Source organism: Gopherus flavomarginatus, chromosome 7 (assembly GCF_025201925.1).
Source record: "Gopherus flavomarginatus isolate rGopFla2 chromosome 7, rGopFla2.mat.asm, whole genome shotgun sequence".
In the NCBI taxonomy this organism is placed as follows: Eukaryota; Metazoa; Chordata; order Testudines; family Testudinidae; genus Gopherus; species Gopherus flavomarginatus.
Genome location: NC_066623.1, coordinates 115,953,139 through 115,972,935, shown reverse-complemented (window position 1 = coordinate 115,972,935; position 19,797 = coordinate 115,953,139). Strand labels below are relative to the sequence as shown.

At 60.5% G+C, this 19,797-nt stretch overlaps 1 protein-coding gene across 15 annotated transcripts in view; it reads left to right on the top strand.

The window, feature by feature from the left end:
• Nucleotides 1–19,797, top strand: part of PTPRF (protein tyrosine phosphatase receptor type F) — a 628,470-nt gene that overhangs the window by 592,569 nt on the left and 16,104 nt on the right. For all 15 annotated transcript variants that reach the window (XM_050961087.1, XM_050961085.1, XM_050961098.1 and 12 more), the window contains 4 exons: nucleotides 715–812; nucleotides 11,667–11,790; nucleotides 14,269–14,444; nucleotides 19,204–19,323. In XM_050961087.1, the coding sequence (XP_050817044.1) occupies nucleotides 715–812; nucleotides 11,667–11,790; nucleotides 14,269–14,444; nucleotides 19,204–19,323 (518 nt within the window). The remainder of the gene's footprint in view (nucleotides 1–714; nucleotides 813–11,666; nucleotides 11,791–14,268; nucleotides 14,445–19,203; nucleotides 19,324–19,797) is intronic.

The window sequence follows — 19,797 nt, the reverse complement described above, 5'->3', positions numbered from 1 at the left end:
GCGCTAGCCAGCCAGACCTCCCAGCAGGGCCGTGTGCCATCAGCGCTCAAACACACTGGCCATGGGTACTTGAGAGATGCAGGCCAGCTCCCTCCAGGGCACCCAGCTCCCACCAGCCTGCCCGCACAGTGGTGGAGGCAGTCAGGCAAGTGGGTGCGAGGCCTGCGGTACACACAGTGCTCTCACTCACAGCGGCTGGTTTGAGACGCAAGGGGGCGGGCCTACAGCCGGGAATCGGGCTGGCCTGCTCGGCGGGTAAATAGCATCTGGTGCGCATGCCCCTTGGGCTGCTGCGAAGACTAGCCATGGCAGGGGCTCAGTAGCCCCTCTGAGGACCCTGTAATCGTTAGGGGTAAGTCCTGAGACCACCGCTCTCCCAGGGAAAGCTGGCGCTCTTGAGAATCAGTGTGTTCAACCTCAGGCTGAACGGGAGCCCCGGCAGAGCAGTACCCACCTCCTCAGCCTGTGAACGGAGTGGGGCTTCCCCTCTGCACGGCCCCCAGGCCCTGGGCCAACAGCCTGCGGTGCTGTCATGTCTGAGCATGCTCACCTGGCCATGCCCATCCCATCTGTTCTGTCACCCGCGCAGCATGCCGTGTGCCATCCACCCCGCCCAGCGCGTCCCATCCTCACTGTCCACGTGCCGGCCGCGCACACCTCTGGGCCTGGGCGCAGAGCAGTAACTCTCCCCTCCCCCTCTCTTCGGCCCGCCAGGTATGCGAGACCACCCGCCAATCCCGGTGACGGATCTCGCTGACAACATCGACAGGCTGAAGGCCAACGACGGGCTGAGGTTCTCCCAGGAGTACGAGGTGAGCTGCAGAGAGGGAGACAGGTGTGCATGGCATTGCCCAGAGCCGGGCGCCGCAGGGAGGCGCTGGGCCATGGCAGCATCCCCCAGAGGAGGCAGCGTTGAGCTGCTCCCGTGGGTGACAGAGCTGTACGGATGCGGCCCTACCCTGGGGCATGTCCTTGGGCAGCAGAGCGCTTGCTGGCCCTGGTAGTGCCAAGAGCCTAGTCTGGCTCAGCCCGGTTACAGACGCAGGGAGCGGTTCCTGGGTCTCAGAGGGGTTCCTGGGTCTCAGAACAAGTGCAGCGACGGGCGTGGCGCTGTTTGACCCAGGCCTAACACGGGCACTCGGGCTGCAAGCTGCGCCCTGCAGCTCTGCCGAGGCTCCTCAGGCCAAAGCCCCAGCTCCTTTCATGCTCACAGCTTTTCTGTGCACCTCCCGTGGGGTTACCCCCTTTCCAGGCTAGTCCCTCAGCTCCAGCCCCCAGCTGCTTACCTCGTCACACGGCGTAGCTGTCCTCAAGCACCCAGGCCTGGTCTGCAGCGCCCTGGTGTCCCACATCTGTCCTGTCCTGTGACACTAAACGCTCTGCTCTGCTGATACCCCTCGGTCCTGCCCTGCCTCTCCCTGGGCTCCCCCTATTCCTGCTCTGCTGACACCCCTCAGTCCCGCCCTGCCTCTCCCTGGGCTCCCCCTATTCCTGCTCTGCTAACACCCCTCAGTCCCACCCTGCCTCTCCCTGGGCTCCCCCTATTCCTGCTCTGCTGACACCCCTCGGTCCCGCCCTGTCTTTCCATGCCCCCCACACACACCAGCTCTGCTGATACCCCTCAGTCCCACCCTTCCTCTACCTGGGCTCCCCCTATTCCTGCTCTGCTGACACCCCTCGGTCCCGCCCTGCCTCTCCATGCCCCCCACACACACACACGCTCTGCTGGCACCCTCGGTCCTGCCCTGCCTCTCCATGCCCCCCCCCCACACCCACTCTGCTGACACCCTCGGTCCCGCCCTGCCTCTCCATGCCCCCCACATACACACACACCCACTCTGCTGACACCCTCAGTCCCTCCCTGCCTCTCCATGCCCCTCCCCCCCCCCACACACACACCCGCTCTGCTGACACCCTCGGTCCCGCCCTGCCTCTCCATGCCCCCCCCCACACACACCCACTCTGCTGATACCCCCTCGGTCCCGCCCTGCCTCTCCCTGGGTACCCCCCTGCACCTCCCCTGCTCTGCTGACACCCCTCAGTCCCACCCTGTCTCTCCATGCACACACACACCCCCGCTTTGCTGATACTCCTCGGTCCTGCCCTGTCTCTCCCAGGGCCCCCCCTACTCCCACTCTGCTGACACCCCTCAGTCCCACCCTGCCTCTCCATGCACACACACACCCCACTCCCCCGGAGTGGGGCCATTCGCCAGGCTGGCTGATCAGTTTGAAAACTTGTCTTGGGGGGAGAAGCTCCCATGCAGCCATTAGAGCCGCAGTGGCAGTCGGAATGTTTTCCCTGGCTTGCACACATCCCTGGGGCAGCTTCTGCTGTGTGAGGCATAACTCGTAAATCCCCCTCCCTCCGAAGTATTAGAGTGGCTAGCTTGGGAAGGATCCCTGTGCATGTGTTATCGCGGCTGTTTGAAACGTTATCTGCCTCTGCCTGTGGCCTCCCATTGCGGGAGCCTGTCTCCATTGATTTATGAGATGGGATCGGACACTTCCCCAAAAGGTAAGACTATACATGCTGGAAAGGAAGCGAGCAAGGTGAGGGACAAATTGCAGCCAGATGGAGAGGTGCTGTGTGATGGAGGAGACTGGGCATATCGACCACATCGTGCACAGCTCTCCTGAGCCAGGGAGATGCCGTGTCACCATTAATGCCGCTAGCTTGCAGCTCAGTGTGTGTGCCCTGAAATGCCATTACCCTCATTTTGTGTGTCTGCGTGCCGTGAGCACGGGCAACCCTGTGCACACACCTACCTGCCTGCCTCATTCTTTTGTCTGAGTCCAACTGAAATTTAAAGCAAAACTCTCAGATCTGCTGTAACCTGATTCTATCTTTTCTGTATCCCATAAAAGGCCTGTGGGTGCTTGGATGCAGTGTCCAGTGCTCTGGGTATCCGCCTGTGGGATTTGTCTCTGCCATTCAGAGCCTGCCACACAATAGCGAGCTCTTGAACTGGTTCAGAAAATTAGCTGTTAAGTAAATTCCCTTAACCATTTTCCTGTGCTGCTCTCTTCTCATTCTCCCTTTTTAGAATATCATGGCTGGTTGAGAGCACCAAATCAGTTGTACTTTCCATGCTGAAGCAGCTATTAAAGAGCTGATTGTTGCGTGTAATTCCTTCCCGTGGATTCTGCCGCATTTGACTCCAGATTTGGGTGGAGTGACTGAACGCAGCACGGTCATAAAGCACCAGCACTAGGGTGGGCTGGAGTAGGTGTGCACCAGGTGCTCAGAGTCACTAGTGCAAATGGGGTTGTCACACACCCCCGGGTCAGGATCTAGGAATGGAATTAGCCAGGGAGCCTGGCGCTCCGGGCTGGATGTCCTGGGGCACTTGGAAGGGAACCATGCTCCAGGGATGTGGAAATAGCACAGGGAGAGCTGAGAGCAGCGCGCTGCAGCCTGGGTGAGCTCGTGGAGGAGGCAGCAACTGCTGCTCCCTGAGAGAACTCTGCACACTCGGAAGCACTGGCCTCCAGTGCTCACTGCCCCAACTTCTGCAGTGAGAGAGCAGACGCCAGCACTTAATCCTTGTGCCTGGGCTGGCTGCAGGCCTGGCCTGGGGAGCAGTGCAGCGGGGTGAAGATCGCCCCGGAGGCCCTAGTTTTAGGAAGAGCCATAGTTTGTGTTTTCCCATAGAAGCCAACAGCCCGGAGTGTGTGTGTGGAGTGCATTCCAGGCGCGGCAGGCAGCCCAGACTCAGGGCAGATCTTTAACAGCTGGGAGTGAGCTGGGCTCAAGAGTGCAGTAACCTGGGCGCCTGGGCATGGAGCTCCAGAACAGAGCCGGGAACCCCAGCTCCTGCCGGTGGGCCGACGGCACCCTGGGCGCGGGAGCTCTCGGGGGCTGCAGCCAGGTGTGAGCCGGCAGGGTCCACGCTGGAACGGAGCAGGGAGCAGGCAGGGTTAATGGACGGGTGGAGCCCTGGGGCTGCCAGGCATGGGGCAAGCCCCAGCTCGGGGTCTGGCAGCAGCTCTCCAGTGAGAGCCCTTGATTTACAGCCCGGGATTAATGGAATTAACGAAGGACACGGGAGGCTCAGCCGGTTAATTATTTATCTGGCTCTTGATGGGTTTGGGCTGAGGCTGTGTTAGAGCTCCCCCTGTTGGACACCTGTCTGCACTGCAGCCGCGACGTGCCCCGCAGTCTGGGCAGGCTGCACCCCGCTGGGGATCGCTGGGTCGTGTGGTTCCTGCCCCGGCGCTGGGGGGGGCACTCTGCCCAGACACCGGGGAGCTGGCAGCGCTGCCCCCTCGCTGACGGGCACGAGCCCTGCCCAGACGGGCCTTTTCTTCTCCCATTTCTGGCCTATGTCACAGAGATCTTAAGATGGCCAGGGGGCTGGCACCGCGGCTGCACCATGGTGACAGGAGGGCGGGCAGAGGCCGCCTTCCCCTTTCTCCATTCTAGAGAACCGCCCTAGTCAGTCCCGCCCCACCTCCCCTAGCCTGGGAGCCCGGTCCCACCCCTCTAGCCTGGGAGCCTGGCGCTCGCCCGGTCCCGCCCTGCCCCCCCAGCCTGGGAGCCTGGCGCTCACCCAATCCCGCCCCCGCTAGCCTGGGAACCCGGCGCTCGCCCAGTCCCGCCCTGCCCCACCAGCCTGGGAGCCTGGCGCTCGCCCGGTCCCGCCCTGCCCCACCAGCCTGGGAGCCCGGCGCTCGCCCAGTCCCGCCCTGCCCCACCAGCCTGGGAATCCGGCGCTTGCCCAGTCCCGCCCCCCCCCAGCCTGGGACCCCAGTCCTGCCCCGCCCCCCTCAGTCTGGGAGCCCAGCACTCACCCGATCCCGTCCCCCTAGCCTGGGAGCCCGGCTCTTGCCCGGTCTCACCCTGCCCCACCAGCCTGGGAGCCTGGTGCTTGCCCAGTCCCGCTCTGCCCCACCAGCCTGTGAGCCTGGCGCTCACCCGGTTCCGCCCCCCCCTAGCCTGGAAGCCCGGTTCCGCCCCGCCCCCCCAGCCTGGGAGCCCGGTCCTGCCCCCCTAGCCTGGTAGCCCGGCGCTCACCCAGTCCAGTCCTGCCCCCCTAGCCTGGGAACCCAGTGCTCGCCCGGTCTCATCCCGCCCCACCAGCCTGGGAGCCCGGCGCTCACCCGGTCCCGTCCCGCCCCCCTAGCCTGGGAGCCCGGCGCTCGCCCGGTCCCGCCCCGCCCCCCTAGCCTGAGAGCCCGGCGCTCGCCCGGTCCCATCCCGCCCCCCTAGCCTGGGAGCCCGGCGCTCGCCTGGTCCTGCTGTCCGTATGACTCGGCCTGCACTGGAGAGCCGGGGCGGAGGAGCAGGAGAGCTGCAGCACAGAAATATGGCAGGAGGGCCAGTTACTGAGTGGAAACGCCCTTTGGAAAGTGAGTGGTCTCTGGCCTGGTGCAGAGGAGCAGCGGTTTTCTGCTGTGGGTGTTCCCCGATGTGCTGCCCTTAGGGCTGTTTAGGGCATTTCCATAGCCCACGCTGGCGAGAGGCTTCTCAAGGGCAGGGGTTGTGTTAGGTACCTAGGGCTGTGGAGGGACTCACTGGGGATGCTCTTGAGTGTCCGCGGCCAGCCGGCTCCACGCTGGTGGGTTGGCTTCACTAGTATGTCCAGGCAGCTCCATCTCTAGGGCCTCTACTCCATCGCCCCCACTCCTGGAAGGTGCAGCTGCCCAGGCAAGACACGTGCGGGTTCCCCAGAGATGCCAGCCCTCTGCTCGCAGGAGGGATGGCGAGTGCTGCCGGGGGGAGGCACTGGAGTCATAGCAGCCATGGCCACGTCGGGAAGGGAGGGGTCTGGGCATGTTATCCCCAGCTGAGCTCTAGGAGATGAGGGGAGGGGTCAGCATCTCGTGCACCCCGAAGTAAACCTCTTTCAGGTGCCGATTCCAGCTGAGCAGCCGGCTCCTCTCACATTCATCCACCTTGAGGAGGGGCCGGGCCCCGCCCCAGGTCCCTCAGCAGGCCAGTAGCAGAGCTGGGACCAGGCCTCAGGACGTTAAAGCAATAGCCAGCTGCTGAGACAGGGGCTCAGCTTTTAGCTGCCCCTGGAAATAGCCTGTGTAATGTTATCAGACAGCTGTGTCGCGGGTGGGAGTGCCCGGAGCAGTGCTGAGGCCTGGGAGCTGGGTAACTGGGACCCCGACCCCCTGGCTCCTTCTCATTCCCACCTTAACCCACTGCCCTGGGAACCGCGGGAGTCCTGTCCCCGACCCCCGAGGCACCAAAAGATGGCAGGAGAAGCAGGGTTGGGGAGACCTTCAGCAGTACGGGCTCTGCACCCTGGTCCCTCCTCCCGGTACAGGTAGCCTGCAGGGCACTGCAGGGTCCCTCTGACTGCCCCTGGGCCCCAGGCCTCGCTCAGCGTCACTCCTCTGGCAGTATGGTAGGTCGTGAGCTGTGATCCTTGGGTCCCAGAGCGGTGCAGGGTAAACCTTGTCCTGTGTTTGATTTGCTTGTTCTAATGTGAGCTGCTGGCAGGCATTCGGCGCGGGCATTCCAGGAATGTGACTAATAAGGTGAAAGCTTTGCCAGCGATGGACTCAGGAGCACGTTATCTCCCCATTTAAGACGTCATGTAGATTGATGGCAGTCAATGGCTACGCTAATCTGGCTGCGCTGGTGGTGGGGCTCGGCAGGCCCAGCAGATCTCCTGGGGCCAGTTTCTAACAAAGCGGGTTCCCGAGTGGCTTCTCTGGGACGAGCCTGCGAGGCTTAAAGAGCTGGCAAGTGACTCTGCTGGTTCTTCTGTATGCGCCCAGGGGCCACGCAGCACCCAGGTTCTCGTCAGAGCAGCTCTGCTTTCCCCCCATTTTGCACATGGCTACGGATGAGCAGGGAAGACTTTGTAGTCATCTGCTAAGGGGCTTTGTGATCTCTGCTCCTGCGGTTCTCAGGGGAATGGGCTCTGCTCATCAACTGCTGTATGGGCAGAGGGGACAGACAGCAACTGATCCCCCTGGCTGAGACCTTGTGCAGATTGTGGTCCAGGTACCTGCCATTGATTCCTTTAGGGGCCTGCGGCAGGACATTCTGTTCCTGGCTTTCCAGTTCCCCCGGCGTAAGAAAACTTGGGTTCCTGGTGCTTTAGCCATGATTGTAAAGCGCTTTTGAATCTGCTGAGGCAGACATGTTCCCCACTGGAGCTCCTGCTGCCTGGAGCAGCCTCTGTGTCTACACGTTATCTTTGCAGGCTCCCGTGCTCCTTCCCACGTGCCGAGTCCTGAAGCTGTAATAACCCATAGGCTCTTAACGAGGCACTTGTCTGATGTACTGCTTCTTGCTTCAGGCTGGGAGTGACTTGAGGCTCGTTTACTGGGGAGTTTACAAACCTGGGATGGTTTGAAGCTTTTCCTGGAGTCGTTAAAGCTTTGGACCCTCCCATCGCTTGACACCACTCGGCTTTTCCTGGTGAAGAAGCAGAGGGAAGAGAAGTGTTGTGGGGTTTGTAACAGAGCTAGGAGGGAATGAAGCCGCACACTGGGCCTGTACGGCCCCTCCCGGCTGGGGCTGGCCAGCGGCAGAGCAGAGCTCTGCATAATGGGCTTCAGCTGCATTCCAAGCAGCCCATCAGCCTCCCATTTCTTTACTCATTTGCTTGCCTTCCAGGGGTGCCAGGTGCACATTAATTCATCACCAGAGCTCAAATTAAATCATTTTACTTCTAAATGAGTCACTCATTTGCAGGAGTATTTACTTAGCACCTCTTCGCACCCAGGTGCTCCATTGCTCCTGCCTTCTCACCTGTTCGCCCTCCTAGGGGGCTGCTGGTGATTAGACCGGTTTTGCACATCCTCGCTACACAGCAAAACAATTACCCTAATGGCAGTGCCTCAGAGCCACTCTTCACAACTGGGGTGCTTTGCAGCCAAGCCCACCTGGAGAAATGATCCTTCCCCTCTCTGCATTCAGACTTGGCCTGCGAACTGCTCCCGTCCCACCGTGGAGCCAGGCAGCCCTGGATCATCTTCCTTCCTGAGAGCGCAGCTCCAGCAGGAGCCTGTCACCCCTGGCCCCTGCTGTGGGGTGCATGCTTGTCCAGGGCTGGGAGAGGCAAAGATGTGTGACCCCCCAGTCTGACCTGTAGACACGGGCCATTAAATGTCACCTAGTGACCCTCACCCCACCCTGCCCCCTGCTGGGCCCTCCCTTCTGCCCAGCCTCCTCACCCCACCCTGCTATGGTCCCACCATGCCTCAGAACAGCACCCCTACCAGCCCCACTCCAGTGGGACACATGGCCACCAGGCCCTGCTCCTTGCTTGCCGCAGTTTTAGTTTAGATGGAATAAAGGGGCCCAAAGAATCGAGGTTTGAACGTGACTCAGTCACCGCCCAGCTCTGAACGGTGCTAAACAAGGGTCGGGGTTTGGTGTCCAGAGACTCCCGCCTGCTCTGTCCCAAGCAGCGACAGCATGAACAGCTCATCACCCTTTCGTTCCAGATACATACCAAGGGGGAAGGGGGGCAGTGCTAAGTGAGGCTGTCCCTGTAACGGCAACCCGTGGTCCCTGGCAGTTTAGCTGGAGGGAGGTTTTAGAGACAGCTGGACAGTCTCGAGGGGAATCACTGGCCTTTGGGGCAAAGAGATGGGCAGGAGCTGCTGCTGCTGAAGCTGGATCCCATTTCCTAGCCGACAAAACCAGACGAACACACGCGACGGGGGAGAGAAAAGAGCAGCAGAGAGTGAGGCTGCAGCTTCTGTACTGGGGTGTCCCTCACTTGCCACCTCCCTGCTGGAGAAACCCAGGCCCAGCCCACATCTGGTCAGATCAGCCACTCCGAGACCTGGCAAACTCGTACCAGCGCCGGGCTGTTCAGGCTGCAGGCTCACAGCCGTGCTGCACAATACGCAGCCTTGGCCGGCTAAGCCAGGCTCTTGTTAGACAGAAGAAACAAGGAAAAGGGGACAGGTGGGAGAGGGGCAGTAACACAGTCCCAGGTAGTATTCGAGATTTGGCTGGAGCCAGTGGAGGTGACTGTTTCCCCGGCTCCCTCCGTTCGGCCTGGGCTGGCCAGGCTATGGCTCAGGAGTAGGAAAGAGGAGGCCCAGGGTCCCAGGAGATGGTGGAGTGACAGCTGTGAGGGTGAATCTCATTCTCGTAACCAGTTTTTCTCCCCTGAAGCCCCTTTCGCTAAGGAGTGCTGAAGGCAGAGATGGGTGGACTAGCTCATCCTCTCGGTATTTTGTCCACCCCTTAGGCCTAGCTTCTGACACACCAATTTTGGTTCACGGATTCTACTTTCATGCTGGTCTTTCTACCAGGAGTGATCTTAACACAGTGCTTGAGGTCTGTCAGGAGGCTGTTTTGTTGAGTCTAATTCAGCCCTTTGTCTCCCTTCCTATCTTTTCCCATCACCGTTTGGTGTTGCTGGCTAGCGTGACCCTTCGATGAGTTTTTGCTCACTTCTTCGACTTAAACTTGTAGTTAGGGTAAATTTTGTAGCCCCAGTTACCACAACAGTACGTGCCCTCTCCCACCCCCTGCCTGGGCCTGCGTCTCCTCGTCCTCTGCCCTGTGGGCCCTTTCAGTAACATGGCCTGCAGCCTGGCTCTCAGCGAGCAGCCTCGGCCCGCGCGCCCACAGCAGAGGGTGAAGAACATTTCAAAAGGAAACGTGACAAAATTCTCTGTTGTGCAACGTGTGAGATCCGAGCAGCCGCACACGGGGGCTGTGGAACAAGCCAGTGGCCAGCGTTAGTGCAGAGATGTGTGTGCAGGGAGCCTAACAGCCCCCCAGTGGAATACCTGGCTAAACGTTCAGCCAGGAATGGTGCTCACGTCCTCTGCTCCCCCAGCCACAGCGCCCTGCGTGCCGCCGCCGCTGCTTAGTACTCTGATAATAGAAGATTACAGGGTTTCTGTCGGAAACATTTATTTACATTCTGCATTGCCCAACCCCCCTATTAGCTCCGCTGTGATGCCTCATCTCCCTGCCAGGCCCTGTGTGGGGAGAGCGCTGCCACCAGGAAGTGATGTGTGCTGTGCAAATGGCAAGCAGGGCACAGCTCCCTCTTCCTTCTGAGAGCTGTGGAAGGGCCTCTGCCCGGTGACAGTGTCAGGACAGCCCCTCTGCAGGATGCCAAGACCCCGCATAAGACACATACTATCCTTTATTTAGGTGCCGATATCAGAGCAGGCTCATGGTGACCTTAACTATGCTACTGATCGAAGGGCAGCTGCAGCAAACACCAGAAGGGGTGGTGCAGGGAGTAATCACATGGGCTGGTGTTTGCACTTTGTGCCTTTCCCTGGGTGATCAACAGAAGCAGCTAGTCTCCAGCCTGACACCCCTTCAAGGCTTTCATAATGGTTAAGGACCATTATGTTCATCTGGCCTGCCTCCTACATCACACAGGCCGTAGTGATTCCTGCAGCCAGCCCATACCTCGTGCTTGAGCTCGGGCCTAGTTTTGAGAAGGCACTGACGAGGCTGGTAATGCAACTCCCCGCGTTTCATGGCCTGACGATAGCTGCCCTCTTGTGGGTGCATCCAGACCAGGTGTGGGAATGAGGAAGGCTTTGATGAAATGTGTCCCTCCCAGCTCAGAGAGACGTGTTTGGGACAGGCCTTCATATTCTCTTCTGTTTTGCATGTGAGAAATGTGACTACAAGGATGCTGCATTTGGGGAATATGGTGGCCAGGCAGCCCTGTGGTGGATGGGACATGTTGGGTACGCAGTGTATGTGCTGTGTTGAGCACGGGATGGCACAGGATTTGGGATGGGTCACAGCAGATATACGGGGGGAAGGGTCCAGGAGGGGCTGTGGTGGGTACATGCGGGGCTCCTGGATGGGTCACGGCAGTTATGCAGGGGAAGGGTCCCGGAGGGGCTGTGGCGGTTATGCCGGGCATGAGGTTTCAGCCCCACAGCAGAGGGGCTGCGTTCAGTACTTGGGGCAGGTCCCGACAGCCATGTCAGGTGCATCACAGGGGCCAAGCTGGCCCCACAGCAGAGTCTGTTGAGTACGTGGGGCGAGGATTCTTTGACAGGGAGACAGGCGAGTCGCATGTTTGTTTCCAGCCAGTCCCTAGCATATGGGCCCTACACATGCTTATGGCCCTGTCCCCAGGTCTGCGGTTCCTTGTCACGCCATGAACTGAAAGGAGAGATGTTCACCCTGCGGAAGCAGCTGACGCAGCAGCTAGTGACCTGTCTGGTTTCATGACTTCTCCCAGCAGGAGCCTTGTTCACTCTTGTTCTTTAATATCCAAATCCCCTGGCACGAGGCTCTAGAGGCTTCTCTGTTTCCAGGGGCTGCAGCTCGCTGACTGATAAAACCACTGGGGTCAGTAAGCGTGTGCACGGCCCAGCAGGAGCCAGCCCTGCTGCAGTAATTGAGATAGAAGAGTTTCTGCTGAGGGTGGGGGGAGCTTGGACTAGGGAGCTTTGCCTGGGGAGAGGAGCCCCCCCGCGACCCCCACCACCAGCCAACCCTGCATGCGCCCCAGCAGAGAGGCTGTTTCAGTGACGGTCAGACTGCTCCAGGGCAGGTTTGATTTCCTGGCAGGGCATTGGGATTGGCATCAGCTGAGCACCAGCCCAGAGAACGCCTTGCTTCTCTGGCCCTAGCACTACAGTGGGGTGTAGCTGGGTGGCAGGCCGGGGCGTGGCAATCCTGCAACTCCCAGGAGAAGTGCGTCTCCTGCAGACGGCCCAGCGTGCCGTAACAGCCTGTCCTCTCTCCTGCAGTCCATCGATCCAGGGCAGCAGTTCACCTGGGAGAACTCCAACCTGGAAGTGAATAAACCAAAAAACCGCTATGCAAACGTGATCGCCTACGACCACTCACGGGTCATCCTGACCTCTGTCGATGGTAAGCGCGGGGCTCAGGGCCTGTTCCAAGCGCTGTCTGAGGGAGTGGCATGAAAAGCTGCCTGGTGGGGTCATTGTAACACACAGCGGAACGAGGTTACTCCCTCAGTGTGGCAGGGCACACCGCCAGGTGAGGGGGATGCGTGTCCATGCTGCGCCCACACTGCTCAGGGAGAGTCTAGCAGCCAGCCCAAAGGTGCATGTTGTCTCCAGACCCTGCAGAGGATAAGAAACAGCAGCAGAATTCTGCTGGCCCCTTCCCCAGCGGTGCGACAGCTGCCCTCCTGCCATGCCCTGGCCCAGCTCTCTCAGCCTAGGTGTAAGGGCAGCAGACCCTGGTCATCCTCGGGTGGGATCATACCTGGAACCTCAGGAGCTCAAAGCCACATGGCTGGTTGGGTGAGAGGAGCCGGCTTGTCAGCCCTGGAGACAGGAGCTCGTTACAGCTCCGCCTGTAGTGAGCACACACCTGCTGCCAAGGGGCTGCGCCTGCCCCATGGGGGAGTGGAGCAGATAGCCCATGGCCTGCCCTCCCACCCCTGGGAGCCTCAATGTGAGCCTTCCTTTGTGCAGTTCTGTTGCTGCTGCCTGCTAGGCTGCTCCTCTGCTGGCCCCTCCCAGCACCAATGTGCCCCTTTCAGCCACGCACCCAGTTGGCCAAGTGCCCTGGCTCTGGGCCCGGTGTCTAGGGACCAGGAAAAGCAGGTCAGCTCAAGGTGGCAAATCAAAGTGCTGCTAGGCCCCATCTAGTGCATCCCAGGCCAGGGCAGGACAGGTTTTGGCCCATGTAGGTTTGGGTGCCAGGCGGTGGCTCCGGCTAACCAGGACGGGCGTGTTGCATTCCTGTCCCCTGCCGCAAGGCCCAGCGTTGCCCAGGGGTGAGAGGCAAGCGCCTGAGTGCTGAGTGTGTATCGCCCAGCAAGACCAAACGCTGACCCATCCGCCTCCCACTCTGTGCATAAGAGGCTGCTGACCTCTCTGACCTGCTTTCCAGTCCCTGTGCACTGCGCACTGTATTACAACCCTCGCCTGTCGCACACACACAAACGCTCCGGCACTGGAGCCTATGACTGGCTGCTGGCTGAACGCGTGAGGGGAGCCCAGCTAATTAAATGCTGCCCCCTTTGGTGTTGAGGCTGGAGCTTGCTTGGGGTGCAGATGGCCGTGCAGCCTGGTCTCTCCTCATCCCAAGCAGGAACAGCTTTCTAATGCCAACGGGCTGCTCTTCCTCTGCAGGAGGATCAGCCTCTCTCCCTGTAGCTGTGTGGGGCTCCCCTATACCGAGGGGCTGAGCTCTGCACTGGGAACCCACTTTCTTGGAGCAACCCTGGTCCTGTAAGCAGGTTCTGTGACCGAGCCATTCCCAACCTCTCTCACGGCAGGAGGTGGCAGCCAGAGAGAAGAGGCCCACATGAGTTAGCGTGGCTGGACCAGGGGGCAGCCAGCACAGAACTCTGGCTGATCTGGTCTTCAGGCTCCAGACTGGGTTATGGCCAGGGAGCTTCTCCTCCCCCAACGTCTCTTCCACTCATTCTGCTTGAGGCTGCTGGGAATCGGCAGGAGATTCTGCAGAGCCCTCTCAGCCTCCTTTAAGGGAAAACATGAGCTCGCCCTCCTGGGGAACCCTGGCCGGGTCCTAGACCTGGTGCTGAGGGGCGGTCGCAGCCCCCGCAAAGTGCTCACATTCAGCTCCGGGAGAACTGTGTTAACTTTGTTTCAGTAACTGCGGGGGCAACGTGCGGAGGCTGGAGGGGGCACTGCATCTGGGGGGCAGCCTGCGGAGGCCAGAGGAGGGGGAGCGTTGGGGAGGCACTGCATGCAGAGGCCAGAGGACGGGGAGTGTTGGAGGTCGCTGCATGTGGGGCGCAGCCTGTGGCGACTGGAGGAGGGGGAGCTGGGGGGAGTGCCAGGGGGGCACTGCATGTGGAGGGCAGCATGCAGAGGCCAGAGGAGGGGGAGCATTGGGGGATGCTGCATGCGGGGGGCAGCCTGTGGAGGCCAGAGGAGGGGGAGTTGGGGGGAGTGTCAAGGGGAGGCACTGCATGTGGGGGGCAGCCTGTGAAGGCCGGAAGAGGGGGAGAGTCAGGGGGCGCTGCATGCGGGGGGCACATGCAGCGGCCAGAGGAGGGGAAGCTTTTCTCATGTTCCCCTTTGCAAACAGACATGAGAGAGCGTGAAAGTAACAGAGCAACAAAACCTGTCCCGAAGTCCTGCAAGGCCGCAGCAAACTGCCGGCCAACGTGAGACAATTATTTCAGTCTGTTGCCTGGGGCTGTACTTGTGAATTTCCCTTTGTGTGTGAGGGGGCAGCTGTCTCTGCTCCCATGTTGCCTGACTGCTCCAGTAAGGTGTTAGCTGGATGGTTCCAGGAACGCGCTCGGGCGCAGCACTCACCGGATCTCCCTCTGAGGAGGGACTGGCTTAGCGCCTGGCAGTCAGCCCGGCTCCCCGGGTAACCCGGCTCCCTTGGTCTCCGCAGGGGTGCCCGGCAGTGACTACATCAACGCGAACTACATCGATGGGTACCGGAAGCAGAATGCTTACATCGCCACGCAGGGGCCGCTGCCAGAGACGCTCAGCGACTTCTGGAGGATGGTGTGGGAGCAGAGGACAGCGACCATAGTCATGATGACCCGGCTGGAGGAGAAATCCCGGGTATGGGGAGCTCGGGCCGGGACGATTCTGAGCCTAGTGAAACACGGGTCCTTGCTGCAGGCACAGGGTGGGAACAGGTTTCCCTGAGTAATCCCGCCTGCCCGCCCGCCCGCCACACACATGCTAGTTCCATGCCCCACCCCCACCCCGCTGGCCTCCCCTGCCCCACCCCTCGCCCCTGTTAGCCCCCGCCCCCCACTAGCCTCCACCCTCCCTCTCCACACTCAGGTGCCACCCCCACCCACACGTGCATGCACCCACCCCAATGCGAAGCCCTGCAATAGGAGTGTTGGAACTGGCCCCAGGCCCAGCACCCCTGGGTGCCGTGTCCCTGCAGAAGCAGGGTGATGAGGCTGGTAAGGAGCATTGTAAGCGTTGGACAACCTGCTAGGGCCACGGCATCCCTGCGCTGCAGAGTTGCTGGTGGAATCTCCTTGCAATGGCCAGGCTGACCTGTCCCTGGGCCAACGCCAGACAGCTGCAGGGATTTTCCTGTCTCGCTGGGCTGCAGTGCAGAGCCCCTGCGGAGCCGGGAGAAAAGGAACAGGGCCCTCCTTTGGAGATGGGCTTGTGGCTGCCCTGCCCTGCCCTGCCCACAGCGCCACCCTGACCATCTCTCTCCTGACTTCTTTTTCTCCCAGTATTTCACCGTTGCCATGCCAGCCGCAGGCAGCGGGCAGGTGCTTCGGCTGTGAGCTGGGGCTGCAGGAAGGGAGAGCCGGGGCCTTGGGCTCAGCTAAAAGCCAAGTTCTGTGGCGCTCTCCCCGTGCAGACGCTGGGGTGGGAAGCCCCTGCGCACGACACGGCTGGTGTGGGAGCGCCTCTCAGGGAGGGACCCAGAGGCTGCCAAACAAGCTGCTTTCCCCCATGGCCCAAGCAGGCCTGGCTTCAGGCTTCCCCTGGCTGCTGAGATCAGGCCAACTCCTCCCCGGGCAATGGCCAGTCCCTCGCTAGAGACAGACGCACACACGGGTGCAACTTTGTGTCCCCTGCTGGCCCTATAGCACCTGCCCCAATGCTCTGCCGGGCACTGGCTGAGCCCCCAGGACAGCGCACGCCGAGGGAAGCAAACAAAATGGAGCCCTGGGGTTTGTGCTCCAGCTCCAGCGCTTGCTGCATGGGCAGAGGTGCGTCCTGAAAGGAGAAGGAGCCGCAGTAGCTAATGGCCCCTGTGAGCAGGGGCCAGTGGCTAAAAACACCTGACTGGCCCTTTAAATTTTTTTTTAAAAATTACCTTTGAGGTGTGAGAAAAAGCCAAATAAATCACTGTCATGTCACTTGTAGGCAGGTGACTTATCGAAAGCCACTGCGGAGTGCATGCTTCTCTATGATAACGAGTGTCTCTGAACCCTGCCGGGACCTGCCTGCCTCCTGCTTCCCTGCTCCTGAGACGTGCGTTATCTCCCCCTAACACACTGGCCTTGCTGCCCGTCCTGGAAACATGGGGCAGGCCCTGGGCTGGGCATGTGCAACCTCAGCCACCACAGCAAGGATGAAATGAGCGGGGAGCCCCGGGCGCTGTCCATGCCGCATGCCCCTCACACCGTCAGAGACAGCCCTTCCCATCATCCCCAGCAGGCAGCACTGCCCAGAGAGACAGCCTCCGGGGAGGAAGTGGGGAAAGTATTGGGGTCAGCCTGAAACCGGTTACCCACAGCGGTACTGTGAGTACCCTACAGCAGCCCTGTTCTGGACAGGAGGCCTGGTGCTTCCCTGCTGACCTGGCATCTCTGGGAGAGAGGGGAACAGGGCATGCGGGGGGGATGGGGAGGCTGGCGGAGGGATGGAGGTCGAGGAATCGCTTTTCCATGAAGATTCTCTGGATTGCGTTTCCTTTCCCAGTGTTCCCTGGCAAGAGACCTCCCATCCCCCTGCGATTTGGGATTCAGTCGCTCCCATACAGCCTCTTCCCTTGTCATCTCCGTCTCACTCGCCCCATCCTGCCCCATTGCCCTCAGAAACAGACATTGTGGGGTTGGTGCTTGCCTGGAGCTCTTCTTGGACTCTGCTGGGAGCGTGGACAGCCTCAGCGGGCTGGTTCCCTTGGCTGGGCACCACTAACCACTGTGTGTTGATCAGCCACCAGCATGGGGCCCGGGGGAGGCTGCCCCCCCTCGGAATTTCTGTGGAACAGCCCCAGTGTTTCTGGGGCCAGTCCTTGTGCACAAGCCTAGTGTAATGCATCACAAAGTGCTCTGGACCCAACACCCCCATTGTCTCTTGAGGTCACAGCGGGACAGACGCAGCAATGTCAGGGGTTTGTCCTGGAAAAGCCTTTTCCAGCTGGCCCCCTTCTCGAGTGTCCCATTGGCCAGCGGCTCAGCACAAGAACACAGCTACAGCTGTGTAGCCTGTGGGCCAGGCTCTGAGGCTGTGGAGCCGGGTGCATGATGCCGAGCGGGTTCTGCCTGATTTCTGAGCCGAGAGCCACACGTCCCGCCAGTAATGACAGGTGGAGATAAGCTGACCTGAGGCCAGGCACAGCTTGCAGCCCTGCGGGGTGACAGCGCTTTAAAGGGCTCCTGGGCTCTGGGAAGTGGGGCACAAGCTGCAGAAAAAATTCTTTAAAGAACATCAGCTTTTATGTCAGCAATCTGAGCCGGCTTGATGGTCCAAATCATCCTCCCTTTTCATGTTTGCACAAAGCGAGAGCCACATAAAGGACCGAAGCGTCTGGCTCGGGCAATGTAACTGCCTTCAAAGCTTTACAGTCAGTTTCTGAATCGTTTGGTGGTGGTTGGAAACACTTCGCTTTCCCAGGGTGCTGAGCCCTGGCACTCCCCACTGGCTGTGGGGAGGTGTCAGCGCTGGCTCCTGCGGGCCCGTCGAATACCCGGAGAGCCCACCCCGGAGGCCACGCCTGCTCTGCGGCTCCCCTGCCACTTTGCCGACAGTGGCACCAGAGCAGCGAGGGAAGATGAAGCCTGATGCACTCCTCACCAGCAACCCTGGCTCAGTGGGCAGACGTGGAGGCAGGAGGGGCCACTCAGCAAAGCTGGCTGTAAATGTCTGTTCAGGACATTAGTGTGTTCCTCGCCTTAATGAGAAGCGAGTGCTGCCCGAAGAAACCGTCTCTTATCGGCTTTAGTGCCACAGTGCATCGGCTTCCGCATAAAATTTACAGAGCTTGAAAATGGGACATAAACATTATGGGTAAATTTGGCAGAAAATGTGACTGACTCTTATCTGGTCATGAATAAGTAATTTTCAATTATTAGCCCCAGCGCTGCTGTGAGCCCGACACAGGATGCTTCAGAAGTTGGGTTTGTGTTTGTCAATCCCAGCTCCGTGGTTTCCACTTGTCAGGGGAAGAGAGGCTGTCTCACGAGGCTTTCCAGTCTGTCGCTGTGAGAGACACCGCAGGCTGGTGGGGAGGGCGGGCAGCAGATCTCTGGCCCTAGTGACACTGAGAATCTGGCTCAGATTAGCCAGGGTTTGCTTCCTCCTGGAGCCAGGAGTGGCTCTGGGCTGGCCAGAGGTGGAAGTTGCTGGCTGCAGCTGCCACTGATGCGCAAGGATTGGATCAGTTTAGCCGTGACCTCAGCGTTAGTTACGCAGCCAGTTCTGTTCCATGCCCAGCGATGGGGAGATACACGTGCAGGCCATGCTAGGGCTGTGGAGGAGGAGGCTGGGCTCCAGGCTGATTGCAGGGGGGCAGCTTTCCCGGGATGTGCCCCATCTCTCCTCGTGGCCGTCGCAGGGGGGAAGTGTGCTCCGGCCGCGGGGTTTGAGCAGGAGTCTGCATCTACGGCAGGGTGGCCTTTGAGGCCAATTTGAGGGTTGTCTGGGCCCCCTACCAGCCCCCCATGGGCTGCTCCCGGCCCGGTGCCCGTGGCAGCCTTCCCTGCAGTGCAGAGAGCGCCAGGCATGGAGCGCTGCGTGCTGGGACCTGTCACTCCCACAGGGCCTCGCCACCTACCAAAGGTGGGGACAGCTATGCTGCGTGGGGGCACCTGAAGGACCAGGCTGCGGAGCTGCTGGAGGGCGGTGCACTCACCCCTAGTCTGGCCTCAGAGCCGCAGGAGGCTCCTGTTTCTTCCCTCCCAGCGTGGGGGAGAAGGCCCCTGGGCTGGCTGGAGATTGCCGGGTCACTGGCTGTGTCTCTCTCACCCCCACCATCCTTTCAAGGGCAGACTCTCTGGTCCCTCTCCTCACCTCCTGACACTTCGCTGGTTAGCAAAGAAAATTGCTTCCAAGCCCAGGTTAGTGATGCCCTGCGGGGCCCAGCTCTGCGCCTGCTGCATCCCCGTGGGGCAGGGTTGGCAGCCCCCAATCATGCCAATGCCACAGTGGGGTCTGGAGCAGAGGATTATAGGTTCTGGGCAGGTGCCTGCAGATGGGGAGGCAGCGAGTGCGTTCCTCTGCGGACCCCAATCTTCCCAAAGAGCAGGTAGAGAACAGGAAATTGTAGGGGGGAGAAATTGCTTTTTTCATCAGTGCCTCTTCTCTGCACTCGTTAGCTTCCTCGCTGCTGTCCCTGCATTCTGTTCACCAGCCACCTGGCCACCCCGATCATTCCTGCACCACGAGCTCATCCCAAAGCAAACCCTTTTGAATGTGGGCCCAGGGGAGCGCGTGCTGGTGCTGCGAGGATTCAGAGCGGCAGTGGAGGGACCCAGGAGAGCGCATCTCAGGGCGCTTTGGGTTCTCTATGCCCGCAAACTGCATGTTACATTCAGGGAGGGCTATAAAGCCCCGACCTGGGCCTCCTGCAAGAGCCTGGCCAAGCCGTGACCCACCCTTTTTTGTCATGCTGCAGGTGAAATGTGACCAGTACTGGCCAGGCCGGGGCACAGAGACCTACGGGCTGATTCAGGTGACCCTGCTGGACACCGTCGAACTAGCTACCTACACCGTCCGGACGTTTGCACTCTACAAGGTAATGGGTGGGCCGTGGCTGTTCTGCCTCTGGCCTGTACGTGGCTGTGCCCTGCACGCCTGGCCCTGGGGATAGCCAGCCCCACGCGCAGCCCCTGGCTGGTCACACAGCTGGGCTGTGTAGGCAGTGACTGGATCATGACCAGCCTATGCAGGATCTTGGCCAGGACACCTGCCCCTTGGCTGTGCACGTTTGCCCCTGTGGCAGGACCATGGGGTGCGCTAGCCCTGTGCTTCTCTCCACCGGGCAGAGCATGGAGCTGCTCGCCACGCCAGCTGCTCCTCTCCAGCCTGCTGCATTTCTTAGCCATGCCCGCAGAAACCCCCGCACTCGGCACACAGCAGCGAGGTGCCCGCAGAGGCAGGCTTTGCAGCAGGCTAAGTCTGGATCCTTCAGGGACCCTGCACCCAGCAGATAGAGGGTCCCCATGCAGAGGCTGATGGCACGGCTACACAGGGGGCTTGCTCACTCCCC